We start from the raw sequence: 18,324 nt of genomic DNA, 5'->3' as shown, positions 1-18,324 counted from the left end.
TTGATATTTCAATTCCCTTCAATCAACATCCGGAGGGACATGACCTACTGGGTCACGACGATCGGCAATAGATAAGTGGTAGTCTTTGCGGTTGGAAGGCTTCCAATCGCAATGTCATCTACTGGTAGACATTACGGTGTTTAAGATATCTTCTTTTTAACTACAAAAACATTGCCTGTTCAAACTTTTATTCACCCTCTAGCCATCAGAAAAGGAAAAGAAAAAGGCCTTCGAAATCGCTTCAATGGTAACCTTTTCCTGCTTATAAAGTTCAATAAAAAATAAAAAACTTAAAGAAGTTGTTATGCTTTGTAAAGTTACTCCAACCAAACTCAAGCCCTTAAAAAAATAAAGAGTCCTACGATCGTTTCAGGTTCATCAGGCGATGCTGAAAAAATTAATTTACCGAAAATAATTTTGTCACACTTGAAGTTCACTTCAGGTGATCAGCAATACCTGTTGAGGATCCGATCGCGATAAGATCTGATTACAGCCTCGTTTTTCCCTTCACTCCAGTATTCCAACTTATTTCATTAGAGTTTCAATACGTCGAGGCTTTGTTAACTTTTCAGGGCTTGATGTTTTTGTCCAGTCTTTCCACCGCCAGCAACTTGATAGTACGTTCCAAACAAAGCGAAAGAGGAAGCGGCGACGTTATTATTATCAAATCACCTGCAAGGTAATCTCTGGTCCATTGCTAAATTGTTTCAGCAATGTCTTAGACGTCTTCAGTTCAACAATGTATAAAGAGTCCTTGACGAAAATGTCTTAAGTTTTACAAAGACAAAAGATAGTCATTGCTGAAACCTGGATAAAAACTCTCGTGACCGGCGCTCACGAACAACGAACTTTATGTTTCACGCCCAGACAAACAACTTCTCCCTTGTCGCTGTCATGAAATATTTTCATTACTCCGGTGGCACGTGAGGCGCGGGAAATCATGAAATTTCCACAACTTTGCTCTTATAAAAACTCAGTGTTTCCCAAACTTAAACCGTTGCACAATTTCTGAACACAGATGGTTTTAATGTTTTTCATTCACTTTCATCTTTGTTGGCAGAGCGAAACTTATTGTAGGGCTTAGACTTCCTACAAAGTAAATGATTTTCTTAATGACCTTACACCTCGATTGATATGTTCTGTCAATGAGTTTCGCTGCCAGAGGTTAGACGTAATTTCTTTTCTCCTCTCAAACAATGTCTCAATGGGGTTAACCGTTCACCGAAAAACGGCCAAAAAATCAAACCTGACAATTTTTTATCGTCAATCTTAGAAAAAAAAAAAAAGATGACTGTAAAAACACACTTTCTTTGACAACTATAGTGAGCCGTATATTAGCCAAATTTTTCCCTAGCCGTTAGCCGTAAAATCCATCACCCTATTGAGACCCTCTTAATTTCCAGAGAAGGTAAAACGGAAAGAATCGGCCTACCTACTTGTATAGTCTAAAATCGTCGAGTGCACACGGCAAATGGGCAACTAAGAGAACGCCTTTATGATCACGAATGTATAGAAATGGGAAATGAAATAGTTTTTCCTGGTCTTCATCATGTGACTTGAACGGCCTCACGCGTTTGCATTGGAAATATAGACAAGAATCCTTATATAAGGGCCGTACGTGATGGCGTCAGCAGAGCCGAATAAAGGGAGACGGTCTCACAAAATGCCGAGCTGATAGAGGAGAGGAAGATAATGGAAAAGCGATGATCATTATCATAAAATACTTATTAGCTGAGTTGAAGTGGACCGGGTGAGAAAATATTTGTTTCTCGGTTATAACCCACGTATCGCGCTCGACCACGTAACATTAACTCTTGATGAATGCATGTTATCTTCTTGAGTACGCCTGACTTTGTTGATTTAATACAAAAGTCATTTTCGAATAAGCGCCAAATCAAACCCTAAAAATTCCCCTTAACTGCCCTGATACTTAAGAGACAGACATGCTTCTTCACAAGTACCTTATAAACAGCCTTCTTTTGCAAGATCAGGATCAAGTGCTTGCAATTGAAGTTCACTGAATCTTCCTCTTAGATTTAGTCACGCGGTTGAGTTATAAAAACCTCCCTATTATCAAAGCAGATAGGGAAGATCACGTGGTCATTAACAAACAATTTCCTTTAGCTGAAATTCATTGCTTGATGACTTGCCAACTTACCGAATAAGTGCGCACAATGGATAAACTAATTATAATTTTAGCAAACGAAAGTCGTTCTTTGTTCACATGACAGAGTATCACTGAAAACAACCGTTAGAATGGGTGCGTTGAACAGAACAACTCATGTTTACAGCGGGGCGATGATAAATGCGTACAGACTAATATTACAGCTGACTGAAAAAAGTGCGTACGACTGAAACTGATATTTTCAAGCGACCTAAGCTCGCCCTGGGAAAAAATAAAAACGGCTATTTGTTGACAATGTCAACAAGTTATTAAGGAAATGAGTTAAACTTCACGAATGATGGGAAAACATTTGAAAGTGAAAACAAAATTCGGAAAGCTTTTAGAGGGTTCTATGGTCCGCCGAAACACATCACTATCAGGAAACACAGCTTACTGTCTTCCTTACTGAATGGCAATCCTCTTCTGCCTAGAAAACTGATAATAAAATGAACAGGAGAGGACAACAAGGCTCGTCTGATCTTCCTTTTGCTTGTCCCTTTGTTTGCTCCATTTCTCCACATCTCCTCGCGCAGTTTGCTTTCAAAGGAAACGGAATGGCTGTCCCACTAAAAGTTAGCGTTACTCTTATCTGTGAACCAATGTTAATTTGGGGGCGGTAGAACTTTAAATAGTCGGGTCCAAGACTGCTTTATTTTCAACTGGAATATTTCTTTTAATTTAGGGGTGAGTTTTTTCAGCATTTCTGGTGGGGTCGTGTATTTAAAATAATAACGTTCGTTAGCAAAACTCCAGTTCACCTAATTACGAATACAGTGTCTATGAAACTTAAACTGTGGTATATACATTCCTAACGATCTACCTGTTTGATTTACCCGCTTTCAAATTTTAAAACAAAAATTTTGTTAATATTCATAGGCAAAGTCCATGTTTAACATGACGCCGACTGTTGCTAATTTGATACACGATTGAATTCTTTCATATTTTTGGCTGCCAGATCATTACTAGATAGACTGTTTCACGCTATTGCTTCCCTCTATCGATAGAATTCCGAGTAAAATTTTTTTTCTGCTTTCAGAAGGAAGATGTCTCTGTTTCTTCTGCTCTCGTGTTTCGAACTTCTCAAGTGGAAGGGAAACAATTAAACCGCTCCGCTTTGTTGACAATGTCAACAGCTTATTTAAAGGCATGAGGAAATTACTTAAATTACCGCAAGGTTGAGAAATTAACACTAGTCAAAACAAACAGAGAAAAGCCTCTGAGTTCTGGCATGGGTAGCTCTATATTGTTCTCTACTAACATTTGATCGTGTGTATAAACTGATTTTTCATGAACATCTGAATGCTTTTTTTGTCTTTTGAGGTTTTTTTTAAATGTAGTGAAGTGTAGTGCTAAAAAACTTCACCGTATCTCTCCAATCAGGTAACACAATAGAGGCTTCTCCGGCCTAGGATACTGATTATAAAATACATGAAGGAGTTTTTAGCTAAAGGACACTGGGTAAAAATGATAATCGTTTTTTTTAAAGTTTGTGTAACTGCATTTAGGTAGCGACATATGCCATGGAATCAACCGATCGTTTCAGGCCAGACACATGATTATTTACTACACCACGGTAAATGTCAGAGGGCTTTCCATCGATGCGGAAACATTTTACCACGAAGTTCTTTAGGTGATCATTTAAAAGTTTTGGGAGCGTCCGATTACATGGCATTAGATTTTCTTACTTAAGAAGTTCTACCTTGTTTGTAGAGTTTCTTGTTGCCCTCTCCTGATGTTCAATTTGGTCAATCGATCGAGACGTTAGCAAGGGTAAAAAGCCAAGGAGATGTCCCATCTGCTACTGTGGGGGCACCCAGATCGTAAACAGGAACTTGAAATTTTGCGACTCATCAATACAAAATTAATGTGCTTACGAGGCACATTTTAGGTCAGGAGTAGCGAAATAAATCGCACTATTCCTTTAATTACCTTATATGGAAACATTTTCTTAAACTTTCAACTACTGAAACCCTGAAGACGCGTGACGCCGGATGCAATGTAAAGTATATCCTAAGTAATAATACCCTTAGTCAGAAAAAAACCAACCACAAGAAAATCATTTAATGTTTGTGGGCTACACAAGAATTTTGCTTCTTCATCAGATCTCAGCCGTGCAAAACCCGGCGCCGATGTTAACACAGGAGGCGATTTTATTATTATCAAATCACCTGTAAAGCATTCCCTAGTCCATTGTCAAATTGTGTCAGTTTGAGTCTCGTGACACGTGTCGCAGTAGTAGAAACGAATTGTCTATCATGCCCAGACAAGTAACGTCTCTCTTGTCGCCGTCAAAACAAGGAAGTTGTTTTTCCTGCGCAAAGTGGTTTAGTGGAACGCAACACGCAGAATGTAAGTCTCTTAGGAAGCTTTTATTTATGGTTAAAAAAAACAAACTTTTCTGGTCTTGGTTGAAAGACTAACAAAAAATTATAACGTCAAAAGTATCATTTTCGTCAATGACAGATTGATCTAAATATTGAAGTTCATTCGATCTACGCCATTACATCAAAAAGTCAGTTTTGGTTACTATGGTAAAATAGGTTAAATATGAAATGGAGAGTAGAGTTTCGTAATTTCGTTATATAATAATATCATAATCAAGCTAAGAACTGAATAAACTGTTGTCACAAGGGATTTTCCTTGTTAAACGTCCGTATTATTGGTTTCAGTACAAGATTCGACCTGTTGTTTTTAACGTCTTTTTTTTTCGGAATAAGTGTCATTTCTGCCTCCTCCCTTACGGCCCGTCATTTCATTAGTCGCAATGCGCAATGAGTTATGGCTCTGTTGCATGTACTCGCAATGTTGTATTGTTATCTGCCACATGTACTGCAATCGCGCCTTACGTTTTGTGTACATGTTGTTATTTCCGCTGTGCTCCCGTTGCGGTGCTCGCTATGAACCCTTTAACTCGCAAAAGTGATTAACATGTAACTTCTCCCTGTAATATCTATACATTATTCAGCAAAAAGGTTACGAGAATACTCTAACATGTTAACTAGAAGTTGTCATTTTGATCTAACTCCAAACTCTCTTAAATAATTTACAAGGAAATGTGTAACAGCTAGAGAGGGAGAATTAACAATCAAATCTTGGGTGTTTAAGGGTTATTAGACTGTGTTGGATGCCAAGAACCGATTATAACCTGTTGAGAAGTCAAAGCCATCTACGCAGGTCCTCGACTTCACCACCATCTAAGTAAGTATTCAGCGCCGCTCGCCGACATGACGATAGCAAGAGAATTAATTGGAAAGATATTGGTGACAGTCCATATAGGCAACATACTTTATTGAACGGCAGCATTTTGCAATGAGATAAAACTCTTTTTCATATCTATTTGATAGCTCAACCTTAATTCTAAACAATTACATTAAAGCAATGAAACTAAATGACAGCTGAACACATATTTTAAGATAATAAAAAGCAGAAGAAATCAATATGTTAGGTTGATGTTTCGAAAAGGTGGCATGGAAGGATTTTTAATCAGGAAAAATAATTGAAAGGAAATCTTCTTAAAATTAGCAATTAACTATCTTAAGAAGTATTCTCCTTTTATGATGATATTTACTGAAAAACCAACCCTTGGAAAAAAAGCCTGAATTATGAGTAGATTCTTAAAGTGCTTTCATCACAGCATATGAGCATAACCAGTCTTAAAACTAAACGATGAACAGGAAACAATAGGATCAGGCCGAAGGTGACAAAATTAAGTTATAGGACTATAATCATAGATAATAAGTCTCTTCTAAAGTTTTCAGAAATTTTCCCAAAGCCGATTACGGATCCGCTTGTCTGTATTAAATCTAATTAGAAGTAGTAAAAGTAGCTCTTCGAGATGATTATATTAGGTTTGCGATAACCCTAAACGTGCTTTCACCATAGCATAATAACCGCTCTTGTAACTAAACAATGAAAAGGAAACATTAGATTTCCTTTTTTCATCGAAAATTACCGCTGGAGGTGACAACAATAATTCATTAGGGACTGGTCCTTATTTAGCGGCCATGGAGGTGGAGGAATTTGGTTGACTCACGATAAGTTCACCTGATCTGCCCCTGAGGCTCTGTGATATTCTCGTGATCCCCTATCCTCATTGGCAGTTGATTAGCAGTCAATTTTCTGTAGTCCGCTCCTTGTACTCTGTTGGCGACGACTGAGCTCCCCCCCTCCCTTCCCCCTTGAAAACCACGTGATCCTCCCAAAATTCTCCACCCCACCCCAGGCGAAAAATAACAACTGGTCCCTTGAGAAAAGGGAATGATTATACTTTTGTTTCAGCCGGAAGTTGCGTTTCCGGCTTTGCTACTGTGAGATTCTCACTTTCTTGCACTGGATGCGGCAGTTGATCAGACTTTTCGTCCTTGACTGGCCTTATACTCCCCTGTACATCAAGCCTTTCCACATCATTATCGCTAGTCTTTTTACATGCTTGCCTTGTACGTCTTTTTTTCACGATAAGGATAAGCGCCACCAGCACCAAGATCAGTAAAGGAACTCCAATTGCAACGCCAATCATCTTACCATATAGTGGAGAAGCATCGTCCGTGGAAGCTGAATCCTTTTTAGAGTGCTCTGTGACTGGAGTGGACGCTTGCACTTTTGTTAAGGTTGCCAATGATGACGCGGAGAGATTGGCCTCCGCGTCAAGTACCCTTGTACTGACACTCACATTAGCTATCACCTTGCTACACTTCTCTGATCTAAGCTCGCTGCACTGCTTGTTTTTAGGCACCCCCGGCACCTGACACTCAGGCTCAATGATATCATCCTCGTCGTTGCAGCAAGCGGAACACGGTCTACACATGCTAAGCATATCTTCTGGGTAAGCTCCAAGCTTACAGTTCGTCCCGCACACTGCCTCAGAGGTCAGGGTGCAAGAACTGATAGTCTCTCGATATTCCCCACAATTCATACAACTCTTGCACGCCCCGGCTTCGCTTTTAGATGAATAAGTTCTCCCTAGCTCACATGGCTTACAAACGATGGGTGTCTGTGGTGATATTACATCACCACAGTCCACAGAGAGACCCTGCCCCGCCGGACACACCAAGCAGTCCTGGCACTGAACGTGCCCCGTTACTGAATCCCGGATGGTTATACTGTTACCTGGACATGGCGAGGCGGAGACAGACATCCAGAAAACAGACATCATGCTAAGGTATAGTAGGCCGAAAAGTCGATCAGAAGAGGACATTGTAAATCTCAAAACTAAACCTTCTTGAGATGTTCAATTCAGAGCTTGGGGGTCGTGCTGAAAAAGAAAGTCATTTTGAATCAAGTGAGCTCAAAAGCAGCTGCTTTATTGGCAACAAATGGGTTGGTCAGAAGAACAAACGTGAGTAAGATCTGAAACAGTGAGCGACAATGCGGCATTACAATTCATTAATTGATAGGATGTCCGCACGCATATCAGCTGGTAAGACCCCTATTTCCTTAAATATAATCATATAAATAATAAAGGTTTTCGGCTTATAGGTAGTATCCTCCTTAAAAGAAAAGGTGCTTGATTAGCGGGCGTTGATCATGGCTGCAGCCCACAAATAATGAGACGAGAAGGTTTCCTTTTGCCCATTTTAGCCAGAAAAGATATTAGGAGAGGAGGGGACACCTAATGGAGAGTGGGTGCTAATTTCCCATTTGGTCTGCTAAGGTGTGTAAGCGTCCAAGTCGTTGTCGGTTGCAAAAGCTGATTGGCCAATTTGAAATGAGTTACGCGCTGTGAATTCCCGCTGTACATCGTAATCAAATGAAGAATGCGCTTTCTTTCAGCGCTACGCTGGTGATTTAGATGTCGTTTTCGCTTGGTGTTTGAATAATTGCATCGAAGTAACAAGGGTGAGGGTTTAAAGATGAAAAATTAATCTATGTTCTGATGAACTTGAAGCCGACGGAGAAATTTTAGCTTGCACTCATAAACTCCTGCAATCCACTAAGAGTAAGGAAAACAGAAACAAACCACACAAAGAAACAAAAACCTTTCTGTCACGCAGTATTACCCATCAGAGCTTAATTTAAGCTGGTGACACACTAAGCGGTTTTATGCGCCGATCGCGGCAACAGGCCAAATCGCCAGGTGTGCCCGCTGCAGTGATAGCGATTGTCGCCGATCTCTGTCATCGGCAATTATATTCGCCACCATTTCACGTGAGTATATGATGTAACGTCAAGCGACTACAATAATCGCGCGAAGAAAGTGCTGCCTCTCAAGAAATCACTACGAAATTGAAAATATATCGTGAAGTGTGTCCGCATCGATCGGTAGCGCAGATCACGTGCGATTCAAACTGACGATCAAGTTCGCCGCGATCAGCGATTAAAATCGCAGTAATACAGTAGGTAAGCTTCGTGGATATTTTATTTTGATAAACTTCAACATTAAGCAAGTTTATTGATAGACGAATTCACGATGAAAATCAACAGCACCCCCTTCTGAGAGTTTTCATATTGGGTTAAAGAAATGTATCAAAGAAAGGCCCTTAAATTGTTGAAAGCCTTGCTTAAATAAAAGCGAACTGAGTCCTGAAATCTTGGAGCGCTTGCTAACGATAGTGTTTTATTTCCTTTCGGGAATCCAGCAGAAAATGTAGCGGTAAATGTTCCCAAATACATGGAATAAAACAAATATAGGGAACAGGTTATCCTGCAAATGATTTCTTAAATCATTTCAAACAGCATTATCTCGTTTACAAGTGCGCAATTGATGCAAATCCTGGGCGTTTTGATTGCGACGGGCGCTCTTTCGTTCTGAAATGACGTTCCCGTCTTCTTGCTAAATTTCTAGTATCGATGGACCCCTTTCCTAGAAAGAGAGGAAGCTCCTTGAGGTATTTCATCGTTAGAGCAGAGTCATAAGCGTCGGATAGATCGCGCACAGTTTGCGATTCCTTTTGTCTTTAGAAAAGGGAATAAAAAGCTCAGAATCTACAAAGATAATGGCCTTCTAATTAAGATCTAACACGCTTCAGGACAACGTGAAGGCAATAAGCCGGGGTACATGATCATAACCGCAAGCGAATCGCTATACAGTGTTTCAACTAAACAGGTTGTATGTGTTTAGAGGCAAATGTATGAAGCAGTTGAGCCTAAATGTTTAAGTCTATCTGGGTTAAGTCATGCAACATAAATAGACCAGACAAGAGAACTTAAAATAGGTGAGATTTCGATATTGTCTGAAAATCATTTGACCTTTAAGCTTCGATGTCAGCTGAAGTTTAAAGCAATTTTATTTTCCGTGTACAATTGATGATTTTGTGGTTTGCCTAATTCGGCAATGGCACGACACACGGGTTATCCAGAAGATTGTTTTTGTAGGGTCGCAAACAAATTAAGTTTTCTGGTTTTGGTTGCTGCGTACTTGCGTAACAAATCATTAAAAACTGAAAAATGGTGTCAGTTATCACTGTGACATTTTTAACTTCAGTAGTTCCTCAAGTTGAAACCGTACGTTGGGCAATTTACGTGAGTTCGGTAGGAGGCATTCATGCTGCTTTTATCTTTTCATCTGTTTGTGCATACAGCAATCAAATAAGAACAAGATTTTGTATTGAGAAATTTTTTTGAGGCCTAAACCATTCTGAGAAGAAAGATTAATAGTTGTAAATTGGAGGGCATTTGTGACCATTGCAAGAAATATCTTATATACAGTGACCGTGGAGAACATCCATAAAATTTACCTACATTATTAAAATTGCGGCGAACACATCTCGTACGAGATAAAATGTGAGACCTTTGAGGGAAGCCGATAGAAAAGGCCAGGAGCAGAACATCTCACCGAGACAGTGAGCGTTTCGATTGAACAAAAGAAAACAAAAAACAAATAAGTCATATTTCCTCATGTAGCAAAGTCACGAAATTACACCAGCTGGGTTACAGGCCCGCGATAAATACAAAAGTTCGAGCCATCATTCTGAATGACAACCAGCCTAGTGGCGACATCCAATTCTGAATTTGCTCAGTCAAAGTCTTTCGGAGAAAGGCTTAAATTAATCTTGGATATCAGAAATATACTGCAAAACAGCGAACGCAGTAGTGAAAGTGATTGATTCGTGTGACCACTATGGTTAAATGGCTTTTCTCATTTTTAGCTAATCCAATGAAACTTTGAGTTGCTGGTTCATGTACAGTCACCTGAATCTCTTTTGTTATTCTACCTATCTTACCTTGTATCCTGCCTTGTAGAGTCTTGAATTGTCGTGGCTTGGCCTACAACTTTGCGCACACGCTGCAACAAGAAAATGATTCGGAGAATAATTTTATGTACCGATTAGTAATATACGCAGGTCATCTTAGGGAGTTTTTTCTTATTGAATCGGAAGGTGACGTAAACCGAAATTAAACATTCGTAGGATGCATCAGCAAGTTTTCAAGGGTTGTAATAGAGTGGGCGTCCGGGTTCACAGAATTCGAACACGCCCAAAAAACAGGAAGCTACCTATTTTAGGTCGAGAAAATTGCGAAATAATCTTCTTCTTAAAACCTCAAAATTAAATTGAAACCGCCGGAATTAGGGTGTTTAGCACCTTCAATGTTTCAGCAGTAGATGTACTTCATGGTCCAAGTAAAACGAGAATCATCCAAATTGCTAATTAAAATTGAGGGCACCATTTATGATCTTGTTTTGTGTAATCGCCAAACTCACTAGAAATAATGAACTCACAGGCAAAAGCGCCATTCAAGGTAATAAAAGAGTTTTCCTGCATAAAGTTAAGTTTTTGATACCGACTTTATGAGTAAAATTCTTTTTTTTTTATGAAGACCTGTTACCTAGGGCGGACTGCACTGTGAAAATATTGACGTGTAAGAAGTATTACAAATGCATGGGGTCACGAATTAGGCACTGAATCGGAAAAAATTCGACGCGTTATCAAGGTCAAGTAAGTGAAATTAAATGTAATGCAGCGAAATGTGTTTGCGCTGTTTTTCCCACATGAGCGGTCTTACATGCTTGTTAATTGATTCACTCTCGACAATTGGCTTTAAGAGGGGACTACAAGTCCCACCAAAATTTAGCATGACTCTTATTTATGAACCATTGTTAATTTGGGGGCGGTAGGACTTTGGACAGTCGGGTCCAAGACTGTATAAGAATAAAAAAGAATATTTCTTTTTAATTTAGCGATGGGGTTTGTCAGCATAGCTGGTGGAGTCATGGATTTAAAATAATAACGTTCGTTTGCAATAATTTGCATCTAATTACGAATGCAGTGTCTATGAAACTTAAACTGTGGTCCTAGAGATCAACGACCTTGACTTGATTTACCCGCCTTCAAATTTTAAAACAAAAATTTTGTTATTATTCATAAGCAAAGTCCATGTTTAATATGACTGTTGCTAGCGTGTAATTTATTTGATGCACGATTAAATTCTTTCATATTTTTGGCTGCCAGTTCATTGCTAAGACAGACTGTTCCACACGCTATTACTCCTCTCTATCGATAGAATTCCGAACGAAATTTGTTTCTGCTCTCAGAAGGAAGATGTCTCCGTTTCTTCTACTCTCGTGTCTTGAATTTTTCAAGTGCAAGGGAAACAATAAAACCGCTCCGCTTTGTTGACAATGTCAATAGCTTATTCAAAGGCATGAGGAAATTACTTAAATTACCGGAAGGTTGAGAAATTAAGACTAGTCATAACAAATAGAGAAAAGCTTCTGAGTTCTGAGTAGCTCTATATTATTCTTTTCTAACATTTGATCGTCTGTATAAACTGATTTTACACGAGCATCTGACTACTTTTTTGTTTTTGTTTTTCTTATGCAATGAATGATTTGGGGTTTCTGGCTGCAAAACTTCACCATATCTGCGCCGAAACACAGAACAATCAGGAAACACAATGGAGGCTTCTCCAGCTTAAGAGAAGCTAACAGCTTTACCACGGTAAATGTCCGAGGGCTTTCAAGCGACGCGGAAACATTTTATCCTCGAAGTTCTTTAGGTGATCATTTAAAATTTTTGAGAACATCCGATTACATGGCACTAGATTTTCTTACTTAAGAATTTCTTCCATGTTTGTGGAGTTTCTTTCTGTTTTCTTCTGATGCTCATTTTGTTCAATGGAGACGTTAGCAAGAGTAAAAAGCTAGGGAGATGTCCCAGCTGCCACCACGTGGGCACCCAGATCGCAGAGAGGAAATTGAGATGTTGTGGCTTTTGGTCCTGTGTTTAGCCGACGAAGCACATTTTAGGTCACAGGCTGCGAAATAAATCGTATAAGTTCTTTACCCCATAAGGAAAAATTTTCTTGAATTTTTAACTACTGAAACACTAAAGAAGCGCGGTAGCGCCGGATGCAGAGAAAAGAATGTCATAAGTAATATATACACTTAGTCCGCAAAAACCAACTGCAAGAAAATAATTTAATGTCTGTAGGCTGTACAAGAATTTTCCTTCTTCATCAGATCTCAGCGGCGCAAAACCTGAAGGTAATGTTACCATAAGTGGCGATGTTTACAAAGCACAAAAGATAGTCAGTGCTAAAAGCTCAAAGGCTATTTCTGGTTGTCTTATTTTGATAAGAATGTTTACCATAACAATTTTAATATTTTGAAAAGAAAAGCGAGGGTGTGCGCGGGACAGAAAAAAAATTCAAGTCCCCCAAAAGTTAGCATCACTCTTATTTTAGTGCCAGTGTTAATTTGGGGACGGTAGGACATTGAACAATCTGGTGGAGGTCTTTGCTTTATTTTGAACTGAAATGTTTATCTTAAAATCTGATATTTTGATTTTATCATGTCTCCGTTTTTTCTGCTCTCCGGTCTTGAATTTCTCAAGTGTAAGGGAAACAATAAAACCGACTTACCCGCCATGACATGAGAAATTACTTACCACCCTGGCCTCCGTCGGAAGGGGAAATTATAACATTGAAGCTCTTTAAGTGATCAGATAAAAGAAAGGGCATTATGTTTTCCTTACTTGAGAAATCCTACCTTGGTTGTTGGGTTGAGGTAGTCGAGACCTTGTTTTTTCCTCGGCGCCTGGTGTTAAATTCTGATGAGTCATCAGCAAGCGGAAAAACGGAAAAATCCTATCTGCTGCCGCGTGGGCAGCAAGACTAGTCAATTTATCATGTGATTTTGGTCCATTGCCATCAAGCGAAATAAGCATTTCTTATAGATGCGACACAAATTTTATCAATCCTTTACCCTTTATGGAAGAATTTTTTTGAGCAGTTTCGACTACTGAAGCACAAAAGACGCATAGCGCCGAACTCAGTGAAAAGGATGTCATAGGAATAAGCTTGCTCTTTTGACGAATAACACCGGTAATGAGAATTACATTAACAAATTCCTGATTCAAAACTCGTGACATGCCCTGCAGCAAATGATTTCAGAAATCTCTTTAGGAGAATTGATGAAAAAATGGCTAAGATGAGTAATGCATATGTAATTGTATGAGCCGAGGGGAGCTGAGTTAAGCTGGGTTTTCCTGACTTCTACCAGGAAACTAGCAAAACTTACCTGTAACCGCTGAGGTGAAATTACAAATTCAACGTCGGTAACCCAAAAAGTCTTCTGATGAACTGTTTTGTAGTCACATAAGTAATCACAAGAAGCTATGTATCATGGGATAACTCAGGAAGGCATCGACTGATAAGATAAACAAGTAGAATAGATGTTGTAATAGCAGCACTTTCAATGTTTAAGGTTAAGACTGTCATGCGTCTACGTTTAAGAAAATTATTCCGCTTCAATAAAAATAGGTGTGTCGTACGATGCTTTGAATGGTTATGGCATGATATCTGAGATACATTGGCAGTTTGCCACACAAATAGAGCGTGGTCGCGGCTGGGCTAAGAAAGAAGGTCGTGCTGAATTTTTCTAAAATTACTTTTATTGCATTTGTTAATTTCCGCGTGGCCATTTGATTAAATAAATGATTATGCGCACAAAGCTGGTCGTATGGCTGCACTTCTTCATATTTCTAAAGCTGTCCCTTTAGATAAACTATGTAGACCCGCGTTTGCTTTTGGAATAGAGATTTAAAAAAATAAAGGAAACATTTATTCTTGTGCAAAAGCTCTCTAATGTTTCCAAACAGCAACGATTGGGAAGATTCAAGTTTCATCTTTGTAACACCATGCGTAAAAATCACTAAGTATTAATATTAGAAAAAACCACTAAGAAATACTACGGTTTAATTCCTACAGCAAGCTATAAGCGAACTCATTTTTGTTTCGCAGTACTTTCATTTTTTGATTCATAATTTATACAAAGCAAATCAATCAAAGGGATGAATAGTGTGTAAAATGGGATCGTTATTGCTATGCAAGCAAATTACTATACTAAATGTTTGGAGCGTAAGCCCTTCGTCAGAGCGCATGGGCTGACAAAAGGAATGGTACAGCGCATGATCGAGTTAATACAGCAATTCATTTTTTTTCCTATTCAAAACTCCAAAGCAAATTTTGTTTTATTTCGGACGTGGGGGTTGAACGTCGAACAATATGCTGACGACTTGTGAACGCGTTCACCGAAGTTAGTCATAGTTTACTTTGCTACATTGAGCATATTTATTACGTATAGGTTGGTGATTTTAGCTGAGTGGTCTGCATAGATTAAAGAAAGCCTGGTTTGCAAATGGAAAAAAAAAGGTTCTTTTATAATATCATATACTAGGGACCTCTAACCAGGACAGAAGCAGTCAGTTTTACTAAATTCGTGTCTAGAGTACTATGTCCCGGTGATGAAGAGGGAGAACAATGAAGGGATTTGAAAAAGTGCCAAAAATTGGGAAAAGAACTAAGTTTTAATGAGTGCAGAAAATTAAGAGGCGATCTCTGTAAGAGCGGTCCAGGGCATTTCGCATCGGAGAAAAGTTTTCCCTCAAACTTTTCTCAATAAACTATCTTTGGTTACAAGTAAATAAAACCACATTAGTTTCTGGAAATACGTTAAAATAAAATTTTTAGAGCTCTCAAAAGTCAAAGCTGCAAAAGGCCCTTTTTTGACCTCTTGCGACATCGAAAATTTCAAAAGTTGAATAGCTCGGTCCTCGTATCACACCGCATGCAGCAAAAAATATTTTGTATTCTTAAAGTGTGTGATATATAAGGTGTATAAAATGCATTTCAATTTTTATATTCGTTTTTTCAGAGGCTCGTCAAAATTTATTTAAAAACACTCGTTGGAAAGCTTTCTGAAATTGGTTAAAAGTACTCTTTCTTTCTTGGTTGATATTGCTCAAGTCCAGACCAGACCATTAAAAAATCCGCTTGATTTCTACTTATAAGATGTTTGGCTGCAGAAAAATATAAAAACATCTTGCACTTATTGATTTTCTTCGCCGAGGTGACTTCAAACTTTTAGCAGTATTGCTAGCGTGACAGCCGATTATGCAAATTAGTTCATTGAGCAAACTCCGACCGTTTTATATGAGTAGCTAAATAAATCTTAGATTTTAACCATTTTAAGTAGAAAATACAGTAGGACAGAGCTTTAAGACCACACTAATTAAAACTTTAAGCTTTTCAAAAGGCCAAAATTTGACAATTTTTAATAACTCGTGACGAAAGACGTCAACAACAACGTATCGAATATCATAATTTGATTAGCGCTCGCGAACTTTTTGAAAAATTTGGCTTCTATTATTTCACATTTGAGTTCTGATGGCTTACGCTATTAAAACCTGTATGAATATTTCAAAACCAAACTACAGGATTCTATTTAGTGTAACCGGCGATAACAGCACACACAGAAATACACCGTGATCATTGACTCTGTCACGTAAATGGACAAATTGTGTAATTGTCCTGAATACTTCCCACGTCTAAATAAAGCAGCGATTGCTCGGATTTCTAGCTGAAAGGGAAAAAATGATATTTGGTCGTCACGCCTGTCTGCATAACAGTCCCTTCTCATAAGTTTGAAGAGTTCTTGTGAAAAAGGATATCGCATTTGCATAATTAACGGGTGGACGTCATAACTAGAGTGCATAACATCTGCACTCCGAAATCATTTCCTCCATTTTTGCAAGAGGTGCTGCATTTGTATCTTGCATTTTGAATGCGAGCTCAAAATGTTTGCACATGTCTCTTAGCATCTTGACTTTGATGCTAGGCATCCTTGCTTCTCTTGCCACGAGCACACGTCATAGATATCAAACATGATTGGATGTTTCAATCCTATCTCATCCATTACTGTGTTCCTCGCCTCTGTCTGAAACCTACCCAACTGCATTGTGTACTCAGAAATAGCGCCTTTTACTCCTTCAAAAAATACTCTTCAGCTTCTCACAATCCTCACACCTCACGTTGTGACTGTAACTGCATACTTTCTGAACGTCAGTGTCACCAGCATGGCTCAGTGCAAAGACCGTACAGTGATCGGCACATTTTCTATCTTCCTCTTCGCAGCGATTACGGTATGTAGTCTTCAAATACAACTTGCTCTCCTAAAGCCTCTTCCCAGCTTCTTTACCCTAGTCCTTTTCTGCTCCCACGCTTTCCAATTCGTCTATAATTTGGAGAAAAATCTTTGAAACCATCCGCTCCCTCAGCTGCAGTATTGTCTAAACCTCTATAGAACGCCATACATCTTAGAAATGGCCTTTGACATTTGCAAATTGACAGAATACCGGCTCTTTACCCATTTGGAATCGCTACCAGGGTGTGTCGGATACTGGCACGCTGAAGGCTTTGGCGCCAGAACTTCCCATAAGTGTGCCTATGCTTTGCGCAGACCCACATTTTGCCATAACTGAGTCTTCTACATCGAACAGGCCAGCCCTTGCAAAGATAAGCTCTCCTTCTGTGAAACTCTCTTTTGACAAATGGATTAAGCAGAGATGACTCTTTATTGAGTCAGTACTCTGAGGCAAGTTAAACAAACCGGAAACTCCTCGTCAGTCTCCGAACGAAGTTTCTGAGGAACGCGACTGAAAACAGGACTTCTTGTGGCGAATACCGCTTCAAGAATTTTTTGTTATTAATCCCAAGCAAACCAGTACCGAAAGAGACATATGAATTACAGCTAATAAAATTACGCACTTTACGATATAGATATAGCTAATTGTTGGAAAAATGAGGTGACACGTAACGTAATAATTTATTTCCTCAAAAATCGCGGGGTCCTTTTCCACAAGAACTCTCTAGAGTTCTGAATAGAAACTTTCATAAAGACCAGTGTGCAGGCAAAATTTCTCTTATTTCTGCCGACCAGAATTCTGATCTAAAAGGCGATGTTATCGCTGCTTTATTACGAAGGGAGAAGCAATTCAGGATAATTACACAATTGAATTATGTGACAGTGGTCACGTTGTATTTCAGTGTGTGCTGTTATCGCCGGTTACACCAAATAGAATCCTGTAGTTTGGTTTTTAAATGTTCATACAGGTTTTAATAGCGTAAGCTGTCAGAACTCGAATATGAAATAACAGAAGCCAAATTATTTAAAAGGGGTTTGAGAGCGCCAATCAAATTATGATATTCGATACGTTGTTGTTGACGTCTTTCGTCGCGAGATAATAAAATTTGTCAAAATTTTGGCCTTTTAAAATGTTTAAGGTATTAATCGGTGTGATCTTAAAGCTTTTCCACTATATTTTTTACTTTATTTTCTACTTATAATGGTCAAAAGCTAAGATTTATTCAGCTACTCACATAAAACGGTCGGAGTTTGCTCAATGAACTAATTTGCATAATCGGCTGTCACGCTAGCAATATCCCTAAAAGTTCGAAGTCACCTCGGCGAAGAAAATCAATAAGTGCAAGATGTTTTTATATTTTTCTGCAGCCAAACATCTTATTAGTAGAAATCAAGCGGATTTTTTAATGGTCTGGTCTGGACTTGAGCAATATCAACCAAGAAAGAAAGAGTACTTTTAACCAATTTCAGAAAGCTTTCCAACGAGTGTTTTTAAATAGATTTTGACGAGCCTCTGAATAAACGAATATCAAAATTGAAATGCATTTTATACACCTTATATATCGCACACTTTAAGAATACAAAATATTTTTTGCTGCATGCGGTGTGATGCGAGGACCGAGCTATTCAACTTTTGAAATTTTCGACGGTCGCAAGAGGTCAAAAAAGGGCCTTTTGCAGCTTTGACTTTTGAGAGCTCTAAAAATTTTATTTTAACGTATTTCCAGAAACTAATGTGGTTTTATTTACTTGTAACCAAAGATAGTTTATTGGGAAAAGTTTGAGGGAAAACTTTTTTCCG

General features: G+C 38.7%; 1 protein-coding gene across 2 annotated transcripts; it reads right to left on the bottom strand.

The window, feature by feature from the left end:
* Positions 1-5,624: 5,624 nt before the first annotated feature.
* LOC131769408 (tumor necrosis factor receptor superfamily member 10C-like) lies at positions 5,625-13,751 on the bottom strand. 2 transcript variants are annotated; one of them, XM_059085136.2, is made up of 3 exons: positions 13,620-13,751; positions 10,324-10,385; positions 5,625-7,415 (listed from the first exon to the last, which is right to left on the bottom strand). In XM_059085136.2, exon 3 carries the CDS (start codon positions 7,356-7,358, stop codon positions 6,426-6,428), a length of 933 nt encoding a protein of 310 aa, XP_058941119.2. In that variant the 5' UTR covers positions 7,359-7,415; positions 10,324-10,385; positions 13,620-13,751; the 3' UTR covers positions 5,625-6,425. The 2 variants fall into 2 exon arrangements, with proteins under 2 accessions (XP_058941119.2, XP_058941118.2); XM_059085135.2 differs by lacking the exon at positions 13,620-13,751 and adding an exon at positions 13,089-13,157.
* Between the last annotated feature and the right edge of the window lie 4,573 nt (positions 13,752-18,324).

Source organism: Pocillopora verrucosa, chromosome 14 (assembly GCF_036669915.1).
Source record: "Pocillopora verrucosa isolate sample1 chromosome 14, ASM3666991v2, whole genome shotgun sequence".
Lineage (NCBI taxonomy): Eukaryota > Metazoa > Cnidaria > Anthozoa > Scleractinia > Pocilloporidae > Pocillopora > Pocillopora verrucosa.
Note: the sequence above shows the minus strand (reverse complement) of the source record. Positions and strands in the feature narration are given on the sequence as shown.

What these genes read in the sequence shown, in the direction of transcription:
- LOC131769408 (XM_059085136.2), bottom strand. Translation starts at nt 7,358, where the DNA reads ATGTCCTCTTCTGATCGACTTTTCGGCCTACTATACCTTAGCATGATG.